The sequence below is a fragment of the Desmodus rotundus genome, chromosome 9 (genome assembly GCF_022682495.2).
Source record: "Desmodus rotundus isolate HL8 chromosome 9, HLdesRot8A.1, whole genome shotgun sequence".
NCBI classification, from domain to species: Eukaryota; Metazoa; Chordata; class Mammalia; order Chiroptera; family Phyllostomidae; genus Desmodus; species Desmodus rotundus.
Genome location: NC_071395.1, coordinates 90,978,003 through 91,000,185, shown reverse-complemented (window position 1 = coordinate 91,000,185; position 22,183 = coordinate 90,978,003). Strand labels below are relative to the sequence as shown.

Sequence of the window (22,183 nt, the reverse complement as noted above, 5' to 3'; positions counted from 1 at the left end):
TGGAATATCTGCCTTCATTCACAGAAGGTCCTCAAGTGACCCATCTGGGTATTCTGGAGGATAGTAGAATACAGCCGAGACCGTGAATTCTTCGGGAATTTGGACCTTTGCACTATTGCACCATTTAGGCCTCTGATTTGAGGGTGCTGGAAAGTCAGGGGTCCTCTCTGAAGTGTCTGCTCCCTCCTGCCTTCCTAGAGGAGACAAACAGGAGAGCAGTGTTCTCCTTTATCCCCCTCAAAATTGTATGTACAAGTGGCAGAGGTCTCCTGGGGACAGCATAAGATGGGGCCAGGAGGCAGCAGCAAGGAGGGGGAGTCTGGATGTGACTCTGGAATTTCCTAATAGAAATTCCTCCTCTGCAACTCCCCACCCCACTCGGGATCTCTGGTTATCATCCCCTCCCAGCTCTAAGAATCCTTCTGCCCTTGCTGGCAGGAACAGTGAGGAAGCATGCCCACAGGAACCACAACTCATGAATCAGCAGACAGATAATTAACTGGGGGAATGACTGAGCAGCTTCAGGAATAAACCACTTGAGTTGATCCAGCCCCCTCTGCTGCCTTTCGGCTCCTTCACCCCATCTCCACTTCTCCCATCTCCTGAACCCTGATTCCTCCTGCGGGAAGATCACGGGGCCTGATGGAGCTCAGGTCACACGCGGAAATGCAGGTGGGAGCAGGGAAATCACACTGCCCATTCTCCCTGTGTAAAATGCTGGTATTTATTTAAATATGAAACTCTGCAGCAAAACAGTTGATAAAATCTGCCTTTCTCTCCATGCACACAGTATCTCCAGGAACACTCTTTTTTTAAAACTGAAGCTTATTAAGGTATAATTTACGTACAGTAAAAGTCATTTTTAGGTGGATAATTCTGTGGATTTTGACAAATGCATACATTCAAGTAATCATTGCCATATCAAGATACAGAATATTTCCATCACCCTAAGCAGTTCCCTGGAGCTCCTTTGTCATCCGTTCTCTTTTCCCATCTTTAGTTCCCGGGAACTACTGATCTGTTTCCTCTCCTTACCATTCTGCCATTTGCAGCGTGTCACAAAAATGAAATCATACAGTACGTAGCCTTCCAAGTATGGCTTCTTGCACTAAGTACGAAACACTTGAGATTCCTTGTTGTTGGTACCAACAGAAGTCTAAGAGGTTACCTGAGGCTACTCCATCTTCCTCAGGTGTTGAGCTAGTTGCCCTGAAAGGATACTTCCAAAGAGGGCTACATCCATTAAACCTGGATCCAACTTCCAGTTTCTAAGTTTTCGAATTGGATAGATGCATTGGGGCCATGTAGTTTAAGCCATTAGATTTCCCAAATGCTAAGTGGTAGTATCTTCTGGATCTTGGAGAGAGTTTTGCAGCAACCAGCACTTTTATTATTCTTGGCCCTAAGAGCACTGGACAGTTTGTGACCAAATATGGTAAGTCCCGACCCTTGGAACCAAAAGCTGTTAAGTAAACCTGGGGCTATTCTACCTTTAAAAAACCATCCCATTGTAAGTCTTCTGGTTTCTGTCATGTTCCCACAAAGAGACCACTCACTCCCCCTTCCTCTCAGCATTTCTCAGTTCAGTTAGTAAAGACGTTCAGACGTTTAATGAGAGAATGAGATGTATGTACTCATTATGAGAAAGTCAAACCTTGGAGAGTAAAATGGCTGGTTCCCCTCTCAGGCTGTTCCTCCCTCGTGTCCACTATTGCTGGGATGGGGGGTTCTATTCGGATCTTCCCTCTCGCACATGTAATTTACATGGGTATGTATTTCTTTACTTAAACTTGTATAACATTTTTTAAATCTACAAAAGTCACTTCCTTTCACATAGAAAAAAAAAAACCCACTTCAGTGTGAAAAGAACTGTGGGTCTGGCATTGAGACACTTGTATTTGCTTCATGGCTCTGCAGGCTTTCCCATCAGTTTGCTGGTTGACTTTGAACAACTCCTCTTACCTCTGGGCCTCAGTCTCTTGGTGTCACAGGGCCTGAAAGTGGGCGGAGGAGATGAAAGGAGAGACTTTGGTTTGTTCCTGCCCCTCCCCACCATCAGCTGGAGAAGTTTTCCTTTAACTGATTAATAATGTGAAATTTCATGGAAGGATTTTTGGAGGGAAAAAAGGAAGGCCTGCAGCTAAAAACATGCTTGAAAAACTTCATCCTAGAAGACAGTTCCAGAAGTTTAGCAAAAGGCACATTTAGTAGCCACTTTAAAGGTCCATGTAGTCAACTCAAAATCTCTTTGCTAATGGAATTCTTGGGGAATACACACACACACACACACACACACACCTTATTTTGCTGTGTATAATGCACACCCATGGTTTTGGCTCAAACTTTCAGGAAAAAAATCTTTTAATTTTTTAATTCAATTATTTATTTATTTATTTATTTATATTTAGATACTTTTTTGGTATTATAAAGGAATCTTGGCATTTATTTTTTTAAAGATTTTATTTATTGCCCTGGCTGGTGTGGCTTAGTGGATTGAGCACCAGACTATGAAGCAGAGGGTTGCTGGTTCAATTCCCAGTCAGGGCACATGCCTGGGTTGCAGGCCACGTCCCCTGGTATAGGGAGCTCAAGAGGCAACCACACACTGATGTTTCTCTCCCTCTCTTTCTCCCTGCCTTCCTGTCTGTCTAAAAATAAATAAATAAAATCTTAAAAAAAAAAAGACTTTATTTACTTATTTTTAGAGAGGGGAAGCCAGGGAGAAAGAGAGGGAGAGAAACATCAGTGTGTGATTGCCTCTTGTGCACCCCCTACTGGGAACCTGACCCACAACCCAGGCATATATGCCTTGACCGGGAAATGAACCCACAACCCTTTGGTTTGCAGGCCGGCACTCAATCCGCTGAGCCACAACTGCCAGGGCAGAATTTTAGCATTTATTTTTGACCATGTTATGGTACAAGAAATTTTATGTAACAAATAATTACAAAACACAAGAACAGATACAAGGTATTTCAGGTACTACCCATGAATAATGCACATCCTTATTTTTCTCTCAAAAATTTGAGCAAAAAAGTGCATGGCAAAATACAATAGTTATTTATCGTTATTGTTATTTCTCAAGCAGGATCATCCATAATAGGATCATCGCCACTTAATAATATACACTAGGCATCTTTTTATATCAGTTTCTGGCTTCCCATCATTCATTCCAAGGGCTATAGCTCTAACCAGAAGGCATAGTCATATAGGCAGACTGAACTTTCTTACCCAGTTCCCTGTTGGCCGATATTGGGATCGTCCCCAGATAAAACTGCAGAGGGTAGCCTTGCTCAGCATGATGCCCCTTTGTTCAGCTGTTTCTACAGGCTGAATTTCTTGAACTAAAGCTACCGGGTCAAAGGACATGAATATTTTCAATTTAAATTTTAATAGGTTTTGCCAAATTGTCCTCCCAAATGGTGCAACCAATTTGCCAGGTTGGCAGGGAGGACTGGTGACAGCTGTCCATATCCACAAGGCACCAGCTGGAGGAGGGAGGGTAGAACTGTACAGCTGATTGCCAGAGAGGTCACCAACAGGGCGCTGCTGGGCTGGGCCTCAAGCAGAGCTTGGTACAGGCTTGCCTTTCCTCTGCCCTCACTGAGTCAGATGGGAGGTGGGGCCTGTACTGATAAAATTTTCCAGAACTTGAGATGCAGCATTAGAATCAAACATCAGTTAGGCCACTGAGGATGTGGAGAAAAAGGAACCCTCATGTAGATGGGTACAGCCAATCTGGAAACCAGTATGGAGGCTCCTCAAAAAATTAAAAATGGAATGACCTTATGACTCAGTGTTTCCACTTATGGGTATACATGTGAAGAAACACGAAACACTAATTTGAAAAAGACAAATACTATATGATTTCATTTACATGTGGAATCTAAAGAACAGTATAAGTGAATAAAAAAAACCCAGAAACACACTCATAGATACAGAGAACAGACTGCTGGTTGTCAGAGGAAGGGATGTTGGGGGACTGGGTGAAAAAGGTGAAGGGATTGAGAAGTACAAATTGGTAGTTACCAAATAGTGACAAGGATGTAAAGTACAGCACAGGAAGTATAGCCAAGAAGACTATAACAACTATGCAGGTGCCAGGTGGGTACTGGAGATATCAGGGCCGGCACTATAAAGTATGTGATTGTCTAACCACTACGCCATACACCTGGAACTAATACGGAATAATACTGAATGTAAACTATAATTGAAAAAAAGAAAAAAACTATCAGTTAGGCCATTAGGAGGAAATGGACCCTTATTCATTGTTTGAGGGGTCGTAGGCCCTGGGAAGCTAGGCTTCCAAGAGTACTGGTCTCCCTATTGATGCTTTCTGGTTGGAATATAAACTTTTAGGGCCGGCAGCACCTTGAAAGTCATCTCATTGAACACCATTTGTTTTACTGAGAAGCAAAAAGGGAGGCCCTGCAAGTGGAAGTGACCATAGTTGAGCACCATTGGTGGGGTCTGTCCTTGGGGCTCCTATCTCCTGACCAGTTTTTTCTTCACTATATCCTATTATAGACAAAGGGCTCTCTCTTTTGTCTGAGATAGACAAAAAGACCCTGAGAGAGAGGGGAGTGGGATGGGCATTTCTAGTGCAGGAAGTGATTACAATGAAGGTAAGGAGGAAAGAAACCAACGCTTACTGAGTATCCACTATGGATGGTTCTTTCACATATGTTACCTCATTTAAACCGAACAACTCATGAGATAAGCATTCTGCCCATATTTGGTAGCATGGGGGAGAGGAAGCAGCTGCCTGGGGTCTCTAGTGCTTAGCTGATGTGACTGGGTTAGACCTGTTACATACTAGGGAACAATGAGAAGTTATTGACTGAGGATGTGACTGAGAATCAAAGAGTCACTGGACCAGGGAAATGAAGGTCTGCGGTCACACCGATTTCGATGGTAAACGTGGCTTTAGACCTGTCCTGCCTGCCAGGGTCTGTATGCTTTGCCCACCACTCCCACTGTTACAGACACGATGAGCTTGTTCGTTGTTTTACAACCTCTGCCCTTACAGTGTTTCCCAGGGGCTGGTGTTACCACAACCATACAGAAGACAGGACTCTATCTGAGGATGGGCTTTGTGGAGCGTTCAGCGCATGGCTGTCTAATTAATCCAGTTGAAGACAGTAACCAGACGTGATCTGGCTTCGCTTACACGGGCAGGGTCTACTGCCTGAAGGGTCAGTGAAAGGGTATAACCAGTGATCAAAACATCTGAACTTTATCCGAGGGGATTTACTCGCTCAGGGCAAAATCCTTCCCATCTTTCCATCGTGCCCCACATGCCATTCGTCAGCGAGTCCCCGAACATGTCTGGGGTCTGACCACACCATCGACACCACCACCATCCAGACCCGAACGCCTGCCCTCTGTTGCCTGGATTGTTGTAGTAGCTTCCTAATTGGTCTCTTTCTGGTCTTGCTCCCCCTCAGTAGTTAGGGTGATCTTTTTTCTGCTCACTTCTGCTCAAATTCCTCCAGTGGCTTCCCACCACGTGGAGTGAAAGCCACCCTCCCGATGATGGCGACAGTTTCCTGGTGTTACTTACGGTCCCTGACTGTGTCTCCAACCCCCTCGCTGCCCCTCTCCTCCTTCCCCTCTCTTCCTACTATTTCTTTAGAAGGCTGTGGTCCATCTAGCTCTCGCCATGCTCTCTTCTGCAATCTTATCCCCTAGATTTTCCCATGACTTCCTTCTCTATGTCATTTTCAGATGTCAACTCAGAAAGGTCTGTCCTCGCCCCTTTCTCTAAAGGAGACTCTCTCCTCTCAATGCCACTATTCCTTTTTGCTGCTCTATTTTCAAACAGTAATGGTACTTTGGTGGTGTATGGTTTTTTTTTTTTCATCTTCCTCATTAAAATTTAAGCTCCACGAGAGCAGGAGGTTTGTTTAGGTCACCAGTGTGTCTCCAGTGCCTAGGAGAGTGCTGGGCACAGTTAGGTGCTCAATAAAGAGTTGTTGAGTGAATGAATATGTGAATGAGTGAATGCTCATGCCATATATATATATATATAAAAGTGTAAAACTAGCCACTTTTCCTTTGTCCACAGACGGATTAACCATAGCAAAGCTTTCATTCCAGGCTGGCTTTTCTCAATTATGCAGAGTATTTCAGGGCCATGTTCTTCAAAATCATGTCATATTTGCCATGGAAATGCAAATCCATTTTGCATTAAGTTCTTAGGCTGCCATAACTGGCGGGGGGCGGGGGGGGGGGGGGGGTTAAGACAACAGAAATTTATTCTCTCCAGGGCCTAGAAATCTGAAATCAAGGTGTCGGCAGGGCCGTGCTCCCTTTGAGACTGGAGAGAACCCTTCCTCGCATCTTCCTATCCTCTGCTGGAGGCCAGCGGTCCTTGGCGTTCCTTGCCCTCCAGTTGCAACACAACAGGCCCGGCCTCTGTCATGGCATGGCGTTCTCCCTCTGTGTCTCTGTCTTCATGTAGTGTTTTCCTCTTATAAGGACATCGGACTTATTGGACTAGGGCCCACCCTAACGATTTCATTTTGATTACGTCTCCAAGGACTCTATTTCCAAATAAGGTCACAATCCTAGGTACTAGGAGGATAGGACTTCAACATACCTTTTGGGGGACATTGTTCAACTCATAACACATTTTAATATTGGTGGAAGCAAATTATAACAAATGCCTTTTGATGTTAAATATTATATTTAATTGACTCTGATGCACTTTAAAAATGTTTTTTTAATTTTTAAAAAGATTTTATTTATTTTTAGAGAGGGGAAAGGAGGGAGAAAGAGAGAGAAACATCAGTGTGTAGTTGCCTCTCGCACACCCCCCTGCTGGGGACGTGGCCCATAATCCAGGCATGTGCCCTGACTAGGAATCGAACCCACAACCCTTTGGTTCACAGGCCGGTGCTCAATCCACTGAGCCACACCAGCCAGGGCTAAAAAGTATTTTTAAATCTCTAAAATCATGAACTATAAGGGGGGAATGTGGGAGGGAGGGGGCGGGCAGGATGGAGTGGAGTGAGGGGGGTGGGAAATGGGACAACTGTAATAGCATAATCAATAAATATATTAAAAAAAATAAATCTCTAAAATCAGGGTGCATCCTGCATGGTGGTTTGGATTTCCTACTGCTTGGAGCAGTGCTTACTGGAGCTCTGCTCAGAGCACAGAGGTGTGTGTTACCCTGAACTCCCCCTTTCTGTCTCCTTCCCCTTGTGTTACTGAGTTGCTGCTACATTGAATGAAGAAACAAAAATAAAATAATCTCTCATAGCAACTTGCTCTAGAGAAACCGCTCATGCACCCATACAGCAGTCAGCCTGAGATGTTTTGTTTTTGGATGACTCACCCAGCCAGGTGACTGTGCTGGAAGATCAGGCCCCCTGTGTCCCCATGGACCTAATTAGTGATCAGTCAAAGGTCAGTGGCAGGCCAGAGCTCCTCTCTGGCAAATGGTCAGAGAGATGTCCACAGTGTTTGCCATACTTAATCATCCTCCCTTCCCACTAAACATCTCTCCCTCCGACAGCCCTCTCCTGAAGTCCCCTGGCCTCACGAGGGTGGCCCGTTTCTGCACTCTGACATCCTGTCTCATTGAACAGCGTGTCCTCACAATAGCACTCATTGACACATGATGACTTCCACTGGTTCCAACTCCCTTCCTTGTTTTTCTTTTTTCTCCACTTTCCCCACCCTTTGTCTCTCTTCTGGTCCTATGAATGGGGCCGAGGTGCCAAACCAGAGCCTCCTACTTCTACTTTCCAGGCACACTTCTTGGCTGCTCTTGTCTATTGATTCTAACTGGCCTCCTCTCCTTGGCCATCCCTCCTGGCTTGGCTTTTTTGAACACCAACATTCCTAGTTCCATTTAGAAGCCAGATCTGACACTGACCATTGTCCCCTAGCCTGATGCTGTCTGGCCCCATGCCCTCACCACCCCTGTGTTCAAAGCACAGTCAGCTGTCCTGTAGAATGGTGTCTTCAGGGGGGAAAAGAAAGCAAAACGTTCCCCTGTCTTAAACAGCTTGGGACTCCGGATAAAAGCGCGTCAAAAACAGCAGCAACGGTAGGAGCATTCGTTAAGCACTTTCTGTGTGCCAGCTCTTATGCTCAGAGTGACAGAGATTGGCTTGTTGAACCCTATAATCACCCTGTGAGGACCAGGGCCAGTCCCCCTTTTTTCTTCCTGCTCCGGCTAAACTGTCAGAGAGGAAAGGGGTAGTAGGAGATGTTTGGTTTTGGCAAGGACAAAGGTCTGATGAAGATCCGTCCTTCTCCAGCAGGGTGGAGTCTGGGCCTCTGAGACTGAACAGGAACGCAGGCGCGGGCCTTATGAATGACTGGAAGCAGAAGCCCAAACCCCTTCCACATGCTCAGGAGGGAGGGGTGGCCTTGGAGCAGCAGCTCATTGAATCTGCATGGACCAGGCAAAGAGACTTCCGATGAGTCACTAATTTGAGCCGCTGCGTTCCAGGAACCTGCCCTCCGTGGCAGTTTTTTTGGGGGGAGCAGGGATCATGGTGGCAGGGGTTGAGGGCAAAGGGGCCACTTTAGAAAACTAGACAAAGGATCTGGCAGGATAAGTGGGTCATGGGGAACAGTGGGTCTTCCTTGTTTGCCCCTTATATTGGAAAAGGCATTCCTAGGGGGTGTTGAAGGTTCACCAGGCTGAGGCCAGGTTTACCTGAGCTAGGGGAAGCCCGGAGGAAGGGGGCTTCTGTCCAAGCAAAAGCCTCAAGTCTTCTTCCAGGCTGGGCTTTTCAAGGCTATTTTGGCCCCTCTGCTTGTCCCTGCTCACCTCCTTGATTTTTCTCTGTCCTTTGACGGTATGAAGACTGTTCACACTTGAGTGGCATATTGTAGCGTACCAAGTGCTTCTCCCTTACCTCGCAGAACTCACGCACAAATGCTGTGAGGCAGATATTATCATTTCACACCAGTTCATTGAGTCGCCCAAGGTCATGTCACGGCTAGAGAGAAGAGCATTCAGACTTCAAATACAGGCTTTCCGGTTCCGAACGTGCCCGTACTTCCAGCTTGTATCAGTCGGCCTTTTCTCACATTCCTGTAGTCCTTCCTGGAGCGTTCCATGCTTGGATCCTAACATATATGTATGGGGAAGTCTGACAAAGTTCCAGAAGATTTGCTTTTCCCTGGCAGGCCAGGGGGACACTGCCGTGGCGGCCCCCGCCCCCCAATATTTAGGCTGCATGTTAATGTTAGTGCACAGGGCTTTGGATCCCCTTTGTAGTGACTGTGAATATATCCCCAGAATAATTGGAGAAATTGCCACTGCTCCAGACCTCAGATTTTCAATTGCACAATGTAGGTATTCAAACCAGTTGTTCATTCAAGCCTTTCCATTGGTTATGAGCTTACACTTGGGCTGATGACTCTGCCTTGCTCAATCGCCTATGGCACAGGTGGTAAACACAAGGCCTGAGGGCCAAATCCAGCTCTCCACCTTGTTTTATCCAGCCTGGCACCTTGTTTCTACCTGGTGGCGGCAGCACCGAGCTCCTCGCCCCTAGTTAAGGAGTAGCTACATTTATAAAGTGCTAAAATTACGTTCGGCCCTTTGAAGGCAACTTCGAGGCTGATGTGGCCCCCGGTGAAAATGATTTTGACACCCCAGACCAATAGCCTCATTGAGGGATGTCAGTGGTGGGTCTCTCCCAACCTTCCTCATTCTCCTTTGTATCAAACAGCCTGTGGTGGGTAAACATCCACGGTCTGGTTAGGGTGTGTCTGTGTGTATCTGCGAGCTGTAAACTTGGGCACTTAGGAAAGCTGGGGAGGATGGGGCACGCCCGTGACTTTGTCAAGTCAGATCAGAGCTAATGCCTCTGTCTCTGTTGCAGGGCCAAACATCTGCACCACACGAGGCGTGAGCTCCTGCCAGCAGTGTCTGGCCGTGAGTCCTATGTGTGCCTGGTGCTCGGACGAGGTAAGGAGCAGCACCTAACCTCACTCATTCCCCAGCCTTGCCTACGTGTGTGAGGGACAGAACCATGGAACAGCTTCTCCCTCCTAAATACACAAGCCCCTTGTCCCTTCTGCACAAAACTAGGGTGACGCATTCCCACTGATGGATGCTGAAGTGAGCTGTTGTGGGGATGTTGCTGGGAATGCCATCTGGGGCCCACCGAATGGCCCACTGCCCTGGCCAATGTGGTTGTCTCTCCTGGACTCACAGTAGCCATTACTACCCTTTACCACACTTCGCTTACTTCTGGTTGAGGTGGAATACCCCAGGGAAGCAGGGCCTCAGGTCTGCAAATGAGAGGCAGGAAAGGGTTATAGGTACACAGGCGAGGCTGGTTTATAGACATGCCAGAATTTTTAAAAGGCAAATCAAAAAGGATCTTGCTCTTGCGTGAGGGGATGTTGCATCAGGGGGTCTTTTCTCTTTCTGTTTCCTCTCTGATGATTGGGCTACCTTTTTCTATTTCTCTTCCTTTTCTTCTTCCTTCCCTCTCCTAGGTGTCAATGAGGGCATTTGATGAGGATCAGAGGGTGACAGGAAAGGGTTAGCTGAGTCTAGGCAGAGGGTTTGTTGTGTCTGAGGCCCTAGGGAATGAGTGTGTCTGAGGGAATGGCTGTGTTTGTGGCTGCGAAGGGAATGTGGAGCTGGCAAGGCCTGGGGGGGGTGGAGGAACGGGGCGGGAGAAGGGGGTGAGTGTGGCTGGAGAGTTTCCAGTGATTACAGTCTGAGGCTGAGTCATTGACCTGGCCCCCGGCAGGTGGTTACCTGAGCTCCTGGCCAGGCTGCATCTCAGCCAGCTGAGGTGCCCTCCCCTTCACGGCAGCATGTTCCTGCCCTCTGCAGTTTTTTGACTGCTCTAACCCAGACCCTCATTCTCTCTGTCTGCTTCTCTTCCCAATCTGCTGAGTTTCCTAAAAAGGCAACTTCCCTGGCAGGCTGGGGGTGGGTGGGGTGGGGGGGTGGGAGTGGGAGTGGGAGGCTGTGTTTTTGCCTGTAGAGAGGACTGCCAGAGGCAGAGGCCAGCTCAACACACTGCTTTGGCCTGTGTGCAGTTCAGCACGAGAACTGCTTCCAGAGGCAGCTGCCCAACATCTGGGCCACATTGACTTCATTTAGCAAATGAAACCTTCCCTGGGGTTGGGAGTGGGGGTGTGGAGGGGGATGGGTGAGCCCTTCCCCTCCACCCCCGCGGGTTCTCCACCCCTCTGGGCTGTGCGGGCTGCTCTGCTCGAGTGTGATGTGGTCTCCTCCCTTCTCATTTGCCATATCCTCCTTCCCTCGGTCACCATCCTGATGTTATCAAGCTTCTCTTATAAGGAGGTGGGAATTCTGCCACTGACTCCTGGAAGAAGGGAAAGCTGATGGGGAGGGTCCCTTATTGGATGGGTGGCCTGAAGCTGGCTGGAGCAGAGCCGTGGCCAGGGGAGAAAATAGGAACTGCTGTGGCACAGAGGAGTCTGGGGAAAAAGAAAACATATTCTTGAAATGTCTGTCACTTCTCTTGATCTACGTAGGGAACATTCACGTAACTGAGGCCTGGCCAGATGAAGCCTCTAGGTCTTGTGACCAGAGTTCAGAGATGCAAATACTGATTTTTTACGGATGATGGTGGTGAATTTTGTCCCCTAGGGAAGACCAGGGGAGGGCAGGACAGGGAAGGTGCAGGGTAGGGTCAAAACGTAAAGTAGGACCACCAAGGAAAGGGGGGTGGAATCAAAGAGAAAATGGGTGCACTAGGGTCAAAGACAATGAGGGGAGGAAGAAAGTCCACTCAGATAGTCTCTGGGAGAATGGGATATAAACAGGAAAGTGGGAGAGGTCAAGGGTTTAGTGAATGACTACAACTGTCTCTGAGCAAGAAGGAGAAGGGGAGGAGCCAGGGAGGAAGGGAGCAGGGTATTTGCCCCTTGTGGGATAAAGCGCCTCAGCCTGGGAGGAATGGGAGGTGGGAATAGTGAGCATAGCTGCGATTTTTCTCCCCTGCGGGCTTCCCCTGCACAGGCTGAGTTTAACTGCTAAAAGTGTCTTGGCTGTTGACTTAAAAAAACCAAAAGTGAGCCATGTGGGCCATTTTGAATGTGATTTGTTGATTAATTGACCCTGGAAAGCCTTTGCTTCTGCCTTCCCTACCTTGGCTGCTGTAGGCAGGATTGGCAGCCTCTGGAAAAACAACTGGTTGGGCTCAGCGTTCCCTTGGTCCTAGAGGACAGCAGCTCTGGGTGTGTATAGCAAGCACTGGCCCCGTTATAGGAAAACATAGCCAAGGTGGATGAGTGCAAAGTTCTGGGCCCATTGCATGGGGTGTGTTCTTGGGGAGGGTTGGATACTGACACGGGCTGGGGCGGTGCTGTCCGTGAGCTGTGAATCTAGCAAAGAAGCCCACCTCACACAGAGATCCAACTCATGGTCTTGGCCTTATTGGCGCCATGTTGGAATTTAAACCTTCCCAAACTTGTCCAGTGGTGAGAATTACCTGGGGTATTTGTTAGATATAAAGGTTCCCGGGATGAACCCTTTACCTACTGCATCAGCCTGGGTTGTTATAATAGCAAGTTTGGCAAATATTGCTAATTGAAAGGGCTGATCACTGGGGTCATGGTGGGTAGAGGCGGAGTTGAAGTTGCCACATAAAATACAGGACACCCAGTTAAACTTTAATTAACCAACAAATAATTTTTAGCGTAAGGCTGGTCCAAGTATTTGCTAAATTTGGCAACCCTAAGGTGGAGGGAAATACTAGGAATTTTTACATCACCTTGCGGGCTCATCAGAAGGTAGACTAGCTCACACTCTACTTGACTTGCATGGATGAAGAAGAAGAAGGGATTTGGGCCAGCAAAGGAGAAGACTCCCTTAGAAATCACTTCTTATTTTCTTCTCTGCATCTGTGGGGGAAAGGCTTAGGCCACTATTTAATTCCTTTTTAGATTCTAACATAATTTCGTGCTTACTTCTCTGCTGCTTTTCTTTTTCTTTTTACCTTTTTTTAATCTGGAGGATAAATGTGCTTTTTGAGAGTTTTGCTCTAACTCGTTATTGCAAGAAAATATATAATATGAAAAGTGTTCCTCCCTCTGGAAACAATAGGGTGTGAATACTAATAACCATGAACTACAATGCTTTCCTTTTCCTCTCCTTCTTTCTGTCTCCTCCACACTTCTTTCTTTGTGCATTCAAGTGATTTCTTGTTGTCACTGGACATAAATCTAGAGAACAGTGTTTATTTGTTTGGGTTAGGGGGTGTTTAATAGCTGTCTGGGGAAAAAGTAAGTACCAGGACATCCTATGCTTTGTCCTCCAGGAACAGAGGATGGCATGATGGTAGTAGTGGAGAGGTCCCCTTCTGCCCTGGCCGGGTGACTCAGCTGGTTGGAGCATCATCCCGTACACCAAAAGGTTTTTGGTCCTTGGTTGAGCCTCCTACAGGAAGCAACCAATTGATGTTTCTCTCTCTCTCTCCCCGGTTTCCTCTCTCTCTAAAAAATCTATCAATGTATCCTCAGGTGAGGGTTAAAAAAGAAAGAAAGAAAAAGAAAAGAATTGCCTTCTATTTGCATTTATTTGTTTATACCATATCAAAAGGATTTGAAGATATCTGACTTATGTTGAGATTTTTAGATTTTTAAAACATTTCACTTTCACAGCCTTATTTTATCCCAAGCAACCCCGTGAGATGGGTGGATAATGGCAGTTATTCACACTGTACTTTCCCAATTTCCAAAGTGGGATGAATGGAGAATGGGAGTGAGAGCGTGTATCAGTCTCCCAGGAGAGAGAGGCAGTCAGCTCACAGAGCATGTTGGCCGGAACCTCCCACCTCTCTGCTTCAGCCTTCCCCTGGGTCTTGGTTATTTTTGCCCTTTTTGTGTAACATCCGGTTTCACTGGGAACTGGGACTTTAATATTCCTCCCCACCCCCCTCCAGTTTCTCTCTGAGTAACCTGGAGACATTCTTCCTACCTACTCAGCCCGCATTATTAAGAGAGGGAATGTTGCCCAAGTGTGTTGAGGTCACTGCGTTGGTATTCTTCTGGGGCAGAAGGCTTTCAGGGAGAGTGTGGCTGAGGGGCAGGCCTGCTACGTTCCTGATCTCTGATGCCAGTGACCACAAAGGGAGGGATGGAGACGGCTTTTGTTTGCTAGTGTTTATATTTCTAAGGAAATTCATAAACAAACCATAAGGACTGTCAGCAAGGCTTAGCACTTCAAACTTTCTTCTAATAAGCACTGTCACATTAGAAAATGGAGTCAAGAAACCCCCTTCCAAACTCCAAACCTTCTCTGTCTTCGCTGATGCAGCTTGAAGATGCAGGATGACCTTGCCGTTCTCATTCCATGTCCTGGCCTCGCCCTTCCCTCTCTCCTTTAGCATCTGCCTTAGTCCTAGAAAGGCTCAGCTCCTCAGTGTGTCTTGGCCTACACAATCATTGCCTTTTTTGGAAAGGTTTCTCCCTGGGGCTCAGTGGGCAACTGGAGTCAAAGATAAGGTAGGGAGTTTTCTGAGCAAAAGAGAGACTGCTTCCTGAGGGAGAAGCTTCAGGAAGGATGGACAGGGCCAGCAAGAGGAGTTTGGGCACAAAAATGCAAAGTGCTCATACTTCCTGCCCTGTGTCATTGTGTCCAGGGCCAGAGTTGGGTGCTGAGGGGGATCTTCATTTCTGTCAGAGGCTTGGAGGATCTGCTCCGTCCCTGTTGGAATCTTCTGAGTCAGGGAGGTTGAGTCTCACGCACTGTTTCCCATTACTGATGCCCTTCTCCACCGCATGCCCGGGAAGCTGAGGGAGAAAGAAGGAACCTCCTGGCTTCCAAAAGTTCTCTCCACCTTTTGCTTGGGCCAGGATGGTCCTCAGGCCATTTGTCTTAGTCCATTCAGGCTGATATAACAAAAACACCGTAGCCTGGGTGGCTTCACCACAAACATTTATTTTTCACAGTTCTGGTCCAAGATCAAGGTACTGTCTGTGTCACAGATGGCCATCTTCTTGCTCTGTCCTCTCATGGCAGAAGAGTCTAGGGAGCTTTCTGGGGCTTGTCTGTAAGGGCACTAATCCCATTCAAGAGGGCTCCACCTCATGACCTAATCATCTCCCAAGACACACCTCCTAATACCATCACCTTGGGGTTTAGGGTTTAACAAAGGACTTCTGGGTGGACACAGACATTCAGCGTGTAGCCCTCTGGTATTGTTCACCTTCCCATACACATTGGGAAGCTATTCGGTCTATCAGAGGAGGACTGGGCAGGAGAGAGAGAGAGAGACTGTGAGCATTGCAAGGGGCTTTGGGCTACGGAGTCCTGACTTTTAATCTTTTTTAATTTATTCATTTTTGAGAGAGAGAAACATGGATTTGTTGTTCCACTTATTTATGCACTCACTGGTTGTTTCTTGTATGTGCCCTGACCTGGACTGAACCTGCAACCTTGGCATATTTGGATGAGACTCTAACCAACTGAGCTACCTGGCCAGGGACAGAGTTCTGATTTTTAAAACATGGTTAGCTCCTTCCAGCCCAACCCCTCTCCTGCAAATATGACTACAGTCACCTAAGGGGCCTGAGGAGGCAGAACATTATCTAGCCTTCCCATACCTCCCACAGCCCCATCTTGCATTCTGTTCCCTACCTAGGGCATTCTCAGATGTGGCTCCTCCTGCGCCCTTCACCTCTACATTTCTGCTTCTCTGCCTTAATTCTCATTCTGCAGAACATAATGCAACTTAATCATTTTATGAGGATAACTGCAGTCAGACAATCTAATTAGCATTTGAATTCTGCCCCTTCCTAGCTCTGTAACTTTGGGCAAGTACCTTAACTTCCCCAAGCCTTAGGTTTCTTGCCGGTAAGATTGGGGTCCTCATTTGTGAACCCTCCCAGCCTCAGGTTCCTCACTTATAAGGTGGTAATCATTCCAGCATTACAGAACAGTAACCAGGAAGATTGCAGTAACCCATGCAAAGTGCTTATCACAGTGCCTGACACGCAATAAGTACTCAATAACTGTTAACACTAGTTGTTCTGCAGTATTGGTCTGGCGTATTCAGCTGACTTCTGCAAGGGGTTGTGAGAGGGGGTGGGTGGAGGTGGGTGGTGGTTTGAGGGCCGGAAGCCTAGATGTTGTGAAATAGGTCCAGGGTGGGGTTTTCCAGCTTTCCCGCCAGTCCCCCCAACCTGGCAAGGAGCCCTTGTGGACTTGTGCCCACACAGTGCTGGCTTAATTTGCTGAGTGTCAGAGCAGGAAGGGACTGAAAACACCATGTCATCTAATAGGTGAGGCAAGGGGGGCTAACAAGAGTGAAGTGACTTCTTTGAGGGCTCTTGTCTAGTTAGTGGCAGACCCAGGGTTGAACTGGTTTCCTGATTTCCCGTATTCTTCCCCATGCAGATGTCCCCCATTCACACTCCGGTGTGAACACACACAGAGCTCCAGGGGGTTGTGGGATACACGCCAGGGTTTTGGAAGGGTGCTCAGTTGGCTTTTTGTCCAGGATGAGGGAGGAGGCTTAAAGTGATAGCATAGGCTCTGGCCGGTGGCCCGGCATCATGGGGTTTGCCCAAGTTGTGAAACTTATTCAAAATCAATTTATCCAGAAATTATTTATAGAGCATCTTGTAATAATGGCTAACATTCAATGAGCACTTACCCTGTGGCAGGCTGTGTGTTTTACATGCATTGTCTTACTCAGTCCTGCATAACATCCTTGGGAAGCGGGGGCTATTATTATCTTCACGTTATAGCTGAGGAAACAAAGTCTCTGAGGAGACTTTAGGTGACTCACACCAGTAACCGGCTAGTAAGAGGCTAGTGAGAGGCAATGCTGAGAAATAGTCTCAGCCAATCCACTCTCGTGTGCTTAGCCCCTACTCCCTGCTGCTGCCCCATACTTCTTCCCACCTCACCTCGGTGGGAAGTCCTGGGTGGGGTGCTGGGAATAGAAAGGTAACAGTCCCAGCCCTCAGAGGTCTCATGTCCTAGCCAGTGTCTTATCACACTAGCTTCCGAACTGTTTTGACCCTGACCTCCAGAAAGAAATAGAATGTATCATTATTTATTATATATTATACTCCAACCCCCAATATATAAATGTTTCCTAAAACAATATTTACTTTTACTATTTGTATACTTCGATCTATTCTATACTATTCTATTCTATCCTATTATTGCATTCTATTTGATAGATAGTTGAGACCCACTACATTGTTTTTTGGGACCCAAAGTGGGTTGTACTTCAGAATTTGAAAAACAGTATAGACTTCTGGTCAAGATGGCAGTGCAGGCACACACAGCTCATCTCTTTGCACAACCACATCAAAATTATAACTAAATGTAGGAAAACCATCACTCAGAACCATCAGAAATCAAGACAAATGGAAGTTTGACAACTGTGGAGTTAAAGAAACCGCATCCACCCAGACTGGTAGGAGGGGCGCACATGCACAATGGGCTTGTTCCTCGCCCTCCTGTGGTGTGGAAAAATTTGGGAGGGAAATGTTGGGAGTGAGGACTCCCAGCCCGAAACAAGTCTCCGCAGCCCAGGGTTCCAGTGTTAGGAAGATAAGTCCCCACAACTTCTGGCTCCAAAACCCAGCAGGGATTGAGTTGGTGGAAGAAACTTCTGGAGCCCCAAGCAGTTCCTCTTAAAGAACCCACCACACACTCTCACCCATTCAGACTCACTCCCTCTGAGCTCCAGCACCAGGGTAGCAGCTTGAAAAGCACCAATGGCATAAAGGGAGGAGCTGAAGCATCTGGCATCAAGGCGAGCAGAGGCCATTGTCCCTTTTCTAAACCCTGCCCCCACAAAGCTGGCAAGCTGGTGCCATAGCTGAGACTCCATCAACCTGGCTAATACTGTTTGACCAGCCTTGGAGATCCCCAGAGACTCTGCCTTACCCAAGCCCTTTTCCATATGAATAGCTGGCCTTAGCTCACACTTCACACCTTCCCAAATCCTCTCAAATAAGCAACAGCTGGCCTCAATGGGCCCCATGCCCTACACTAGCAGCAGCCAGCCTAGATTCCCGGCTTGGCTTCCCCCCGGGAATCTCCAAGCTCAGCACATGTAGTAGACATCTCAGATTGCTTTATAGCTCAGGCAGGGTGGCCCCGGGCAAAACACAGGTGAGGGCTGACCTTGCTCTGCACCACCCAGGAAACCCAAGGACCAGCATACCCACTGGACAGCTACAGATCACTTTGGATCACTGCCACCCTGCCCCTGCACAGCTGATCCTCCACGGAAGGTGGCGGTTGGTGGTCAGTGGTCACAGCCAATCCTTACACCTGACTGGCCTGGGTGAATCCCTCCCATTGATCTGCCAACAGCCACCAAGACTCAACTACAAGAGGAGGCTGTACTCAGCCCACATGAAGGGTACACCTTGGGTCATAGGGGATGCTGTGCCACTGGACCCTACAGGACACCTACTCCATTAGGCCACACTATCAAGTCACTGAGACAAAGCAGCTCTACCTAATACATAGAAACAAACACAGGGAGGCTGCCAAAATGAGTAACATGGCCCAAATGAAAGAACAGATCAAAACTCCAGAAAAAGAGCTAAATGAAATGAAGATAAACAATCTATCAGATGCAGAGTTCAAAACACTGGTTATAAGGATGCTTAAGGAACTTAGAACCTCAACAACATAAAAAAAGATAGAGTCAGAAACAAAGGATACATGAATTGAAATAAAGAACAATTTACAGGGAAACAACAGTAGAGTGGATGAAGATGAGAATCAAATCAATGATTTGGAACATAAGAAAGAGAGAAACAACCAATCAGAACAACAAGAAGAAAAAAAGAATCCCAAAAAATGAGGATACTATAAGCAGCCTCTGGGACAACTTCAAGAGGCCCAACATTCACAACATAGGGGTGCCAGAAGGAGAAGAGAAAGAGCAAGAAATTGGAAATCTACCTGAAAAAATAATGCAAGAAAACTTCCCTAATTTGGTGAAGGAGATAGACATGCAAGTCCAGGAAGCACAGAGAGTCCCAAACAAGATGGATGCAAAGAGGCCCACTCCAAGACACATCATAATTAAAATGCCAAAGGTTAAAGAGAGAATCTTAAAAGCAGCAAGAGAAAAGAAGTTAGTTACCTAAAAGGAATTCCCATAATACTGTCAACTGATTTCTCAAAAGAAACTTTGCAAGCTAGAAGGGATTAGCAAGAAATATTCAAAGTCATGAAAAGCAGGGACCTACAGCCAAGATTGCTCTACCCAGCAAAGCTATCATTGAGAATTGAATGGCAGATAAAGAGCTTCCCATACAAGAAAAAGCTAAAGGAGTTTATCATCACCAAACCATTATTATATGAAATATTTAAGAAAAAGAAGATCAAAACTGTGAATAATAAAATGGCAAAAAATACAAATCTATCAATAATTGAATCTAAAAAACAAACTAAGCAAACAAGAAGAACAGAGACAGAATCATGGTTACAGAGAACATTTTGATGGTTGCCAGATGGGCAGGGGTTATGGGGGAATGGGTGAAGAGGTGAGGGGATTACGAAGTACAAATAGGTAGTTCCAGAATAGCCATGGGGATGTAAAGTACAGTATAGGAAATGGAGTAGCCAAAGAACTTATACGCATGACCCATGGACATGAACAAAGGTGTGGGGATTGCTTGAAGGAGTAGGGGGTATGGGGTACAGGGGGCCAAGAGAGAAAAATCAGGACAACTGTAATAGCGTAATCAATAATATATAATTTAAAAAAGAAAAAAGAAAAGAAAAGCAGTAGTTTAACAGGTATATATGCATTGGCTGTCTTCCTAACTACCAATCCATGAATAGGTACTCACCCAACCTCTCCATTGCCTCAGTTCCCTCCTTCTGTATAATGGACCATATAAGTTGGTTTAGCTCCAAAATGCTAGGTAAGCTCTAGGCCATTGGGAAGCAGCAGAGCCCACAGGAGGCAGAGAACCACCACAGCTCCAACCACAGGGCTGAGCCTTGTGCTCCTGTTTTACAGACCCTGCCTCTGGGCTCACCCCGCTGTGACCTGAAGGAGAATCTGCTGAAGGATAACTGTGCCCCGGAGTCCATCGAGTTCCCCATCAGTGAGGCCAGCATCCTGGAGGCCAGGCCTCTCAGTGACAAAGGCTCTGGAGACAGCTCCCAGATTACACAAGTCAGTCCCCAGAGGATCGCACTCCGGCTCCGGCCAGGTAGGGATGGGGCTCATCTCCGGGAGATGCCAGACAGATGGGCACAGGGCATGAGGTGGAGGTCTGATCAGAAAGCCTTGGGGAAGTAGCCCACAATGGAAATGGGGCCCAAAGAGAAGCATGTAGAGAAAGATATGGGCAGGAGAATGGGGGAAAATAGAAGCTGTTGGGACTTAGAGTCAGAAGATCTGAGTTTGAATGTTGACTCTCCCTTATATTAGCTATTTGACCTTGGACAAGTTACTCGAACCTTCTAACACAGTAGATACTCAAAAAATGTTTGTTCCTTCTTTCTCCTAATGCCAGGGATTTCAAGTTTGGTTTGATCAAGAAGTTACTTAACCCTAACTTTGTTCAAATCAACTTATTAAGTCTTAGGGAGAGAAGAAGAGAAAAGCTAACATCCTTCTGCCTTCCAGATGATTCGAAGAGTTTCTCCGTCCAAGTCCGGCAGGTGGAGGATTACCCTGTCGACATCTACTACTTGATGGACCTGTCTTACTCCATGAAGGATGATCTGGGGAACATCCAGAACCTGGGTACCAAGCTGGCCTCTGAGATGCGTAAGCTCACCAGTAACCTGCGGATTGGCTTTGGGGCCTTTGTGGACAAGCCTGCATCACCATACATGTACATCTCCCCACCAGAGGCCCTCCAGAACCCCTGCTATGAGTAAGTCCTCCTCCAGAAGTCAAAGCTGAGCATGGGGGTAAAGACAGGCTTTTGGGAGCATCAACTGTGACTTTTCTAATAAAATCAAGAATTTATGAAAGTACCTTCTATGTAGAGGCATGTGAGTTCAATGCGATTCGGGGTGGGACACAGTTCCAGCCTCTTTTAGTCTGAGGTGTAGTACCTGCCACAACTTCTATGACTCAAGGTAATAGACTCTTGGGATCCAGATCTGTCAATTTATTGATGGCTCAGGGACATTATTATTGGTGAAACTTTTTGCTTTATTGTTGCACTGTCACTTTAGCAAAGTATTAAATGTAAGACGATAGCAACAACAAGAGCCTCACTCTGATCTAAGTGCTTTACATGGGTTAACTCATTTAAGTTAACCCACAACATCTCTTATGAGCTATGCGCTCTCGTTTCCCGTTTTTAGAGGTTAAGTATAGAGAAACTTGCCTAGGGTCCCAGGACTTATCAGTAGAGGAGCTGGGATTTGAACCAAGGCAATCTCATTTTGCAGCTCACGCTCTTATCCTTTAGGCCAGCTGTGGGTAAGGTTAATGTGGTAATTTAAGGGCTTTGGAGTTGGAACTGTCTGGGTAATTGTGGTTATAGAGAACAGGCTTGGGCATACCACTGTCCATATTTGTACCCCTCTTTTTCCCTCCTGGTCCCCATGTAGCCTTCTCAGGCTGCCTGCTTAAATTATCTCCTTCCCTTCCCAGTATGAAGACCTCCTGTTTGCCCATGTTTGGCTACAAACATGTGCTGACACTAACTGACCAGGTGACCCGCTTCAATGAGGAGGTGAAGAAGCAGAGTGTGTCACGGAACCGAGATGGTCCAGAGGGTGGCTTTGATGCCATCATGCAGGCTACAGTCTGTGACGTGAGTTTGGAGGGTGTGGAATGCCAGGTGTGGCAAGTGTAGATGAAATGGGGAAGGAAGTGGCTCAACTGGGGGAACTTCTGTCTGAAATAAGAGATGGGAACCAAGCAGAGCTTCATACTCTATAAGCAATAAATTGCTCCTGATAAGCATCCTTTGCTTGTATCTGCTCCCTGGCCAGGGTCAACAATCTTTTAAACCTCATAGAACCAGATGTTCTCTGGGGAGAGCATCTTCTCATCTTCTCTGGAAGTGAATCAGAGTCAAGCTGGGTTAACTTAACCACAGCAAAGCAGGAAGATGTTCAGAAAGGATTTCTTCTAGCCCAGCCCAGCTTTGCAGATGCAGGTGGGTTTCTAGATGGGCCATATGATTGTCACTGGAAAAGTTACACTTGGAATTGAATCAGGTGTCTGTCAGCTGCTTGAACTAATCAGCTATGAGACTGTTT

At 46.8% G+C, this 22,183-nt stretch overlaps 1 protein-coding gene across 1 annotated transcript in view; it reads left to right on the top strand.

Annotated features, from left to right (window-relative positions):
- ITGB3 (integrin subunit beta 3) overlaps positions 1-22,183 on the top strand; it is a 49,878-nt gene that overhangs the window by 3,209 nt on the left and 24,486 nt on the right. Inside the window, exons 2-5 of the mRNA XM_053911739.2 lie at positions 9,855-9,940; positions 19,971-20,166; positions 20,586-20,838; positions 21,570-21,732. Coding sequence (XP_053767714.1) covers positions 9,855-9,940; positions 19,971-20,166; positions 20,586-20,838; positions 21,570-21,732 — 698 coding nt within the window. The remainder of the gene's footprint in view (positions 1-9,854; positions 9,941-19,970; positions 20,167-20,585; positions 20,839-21,569; positions 21,733-22,183) is intronic.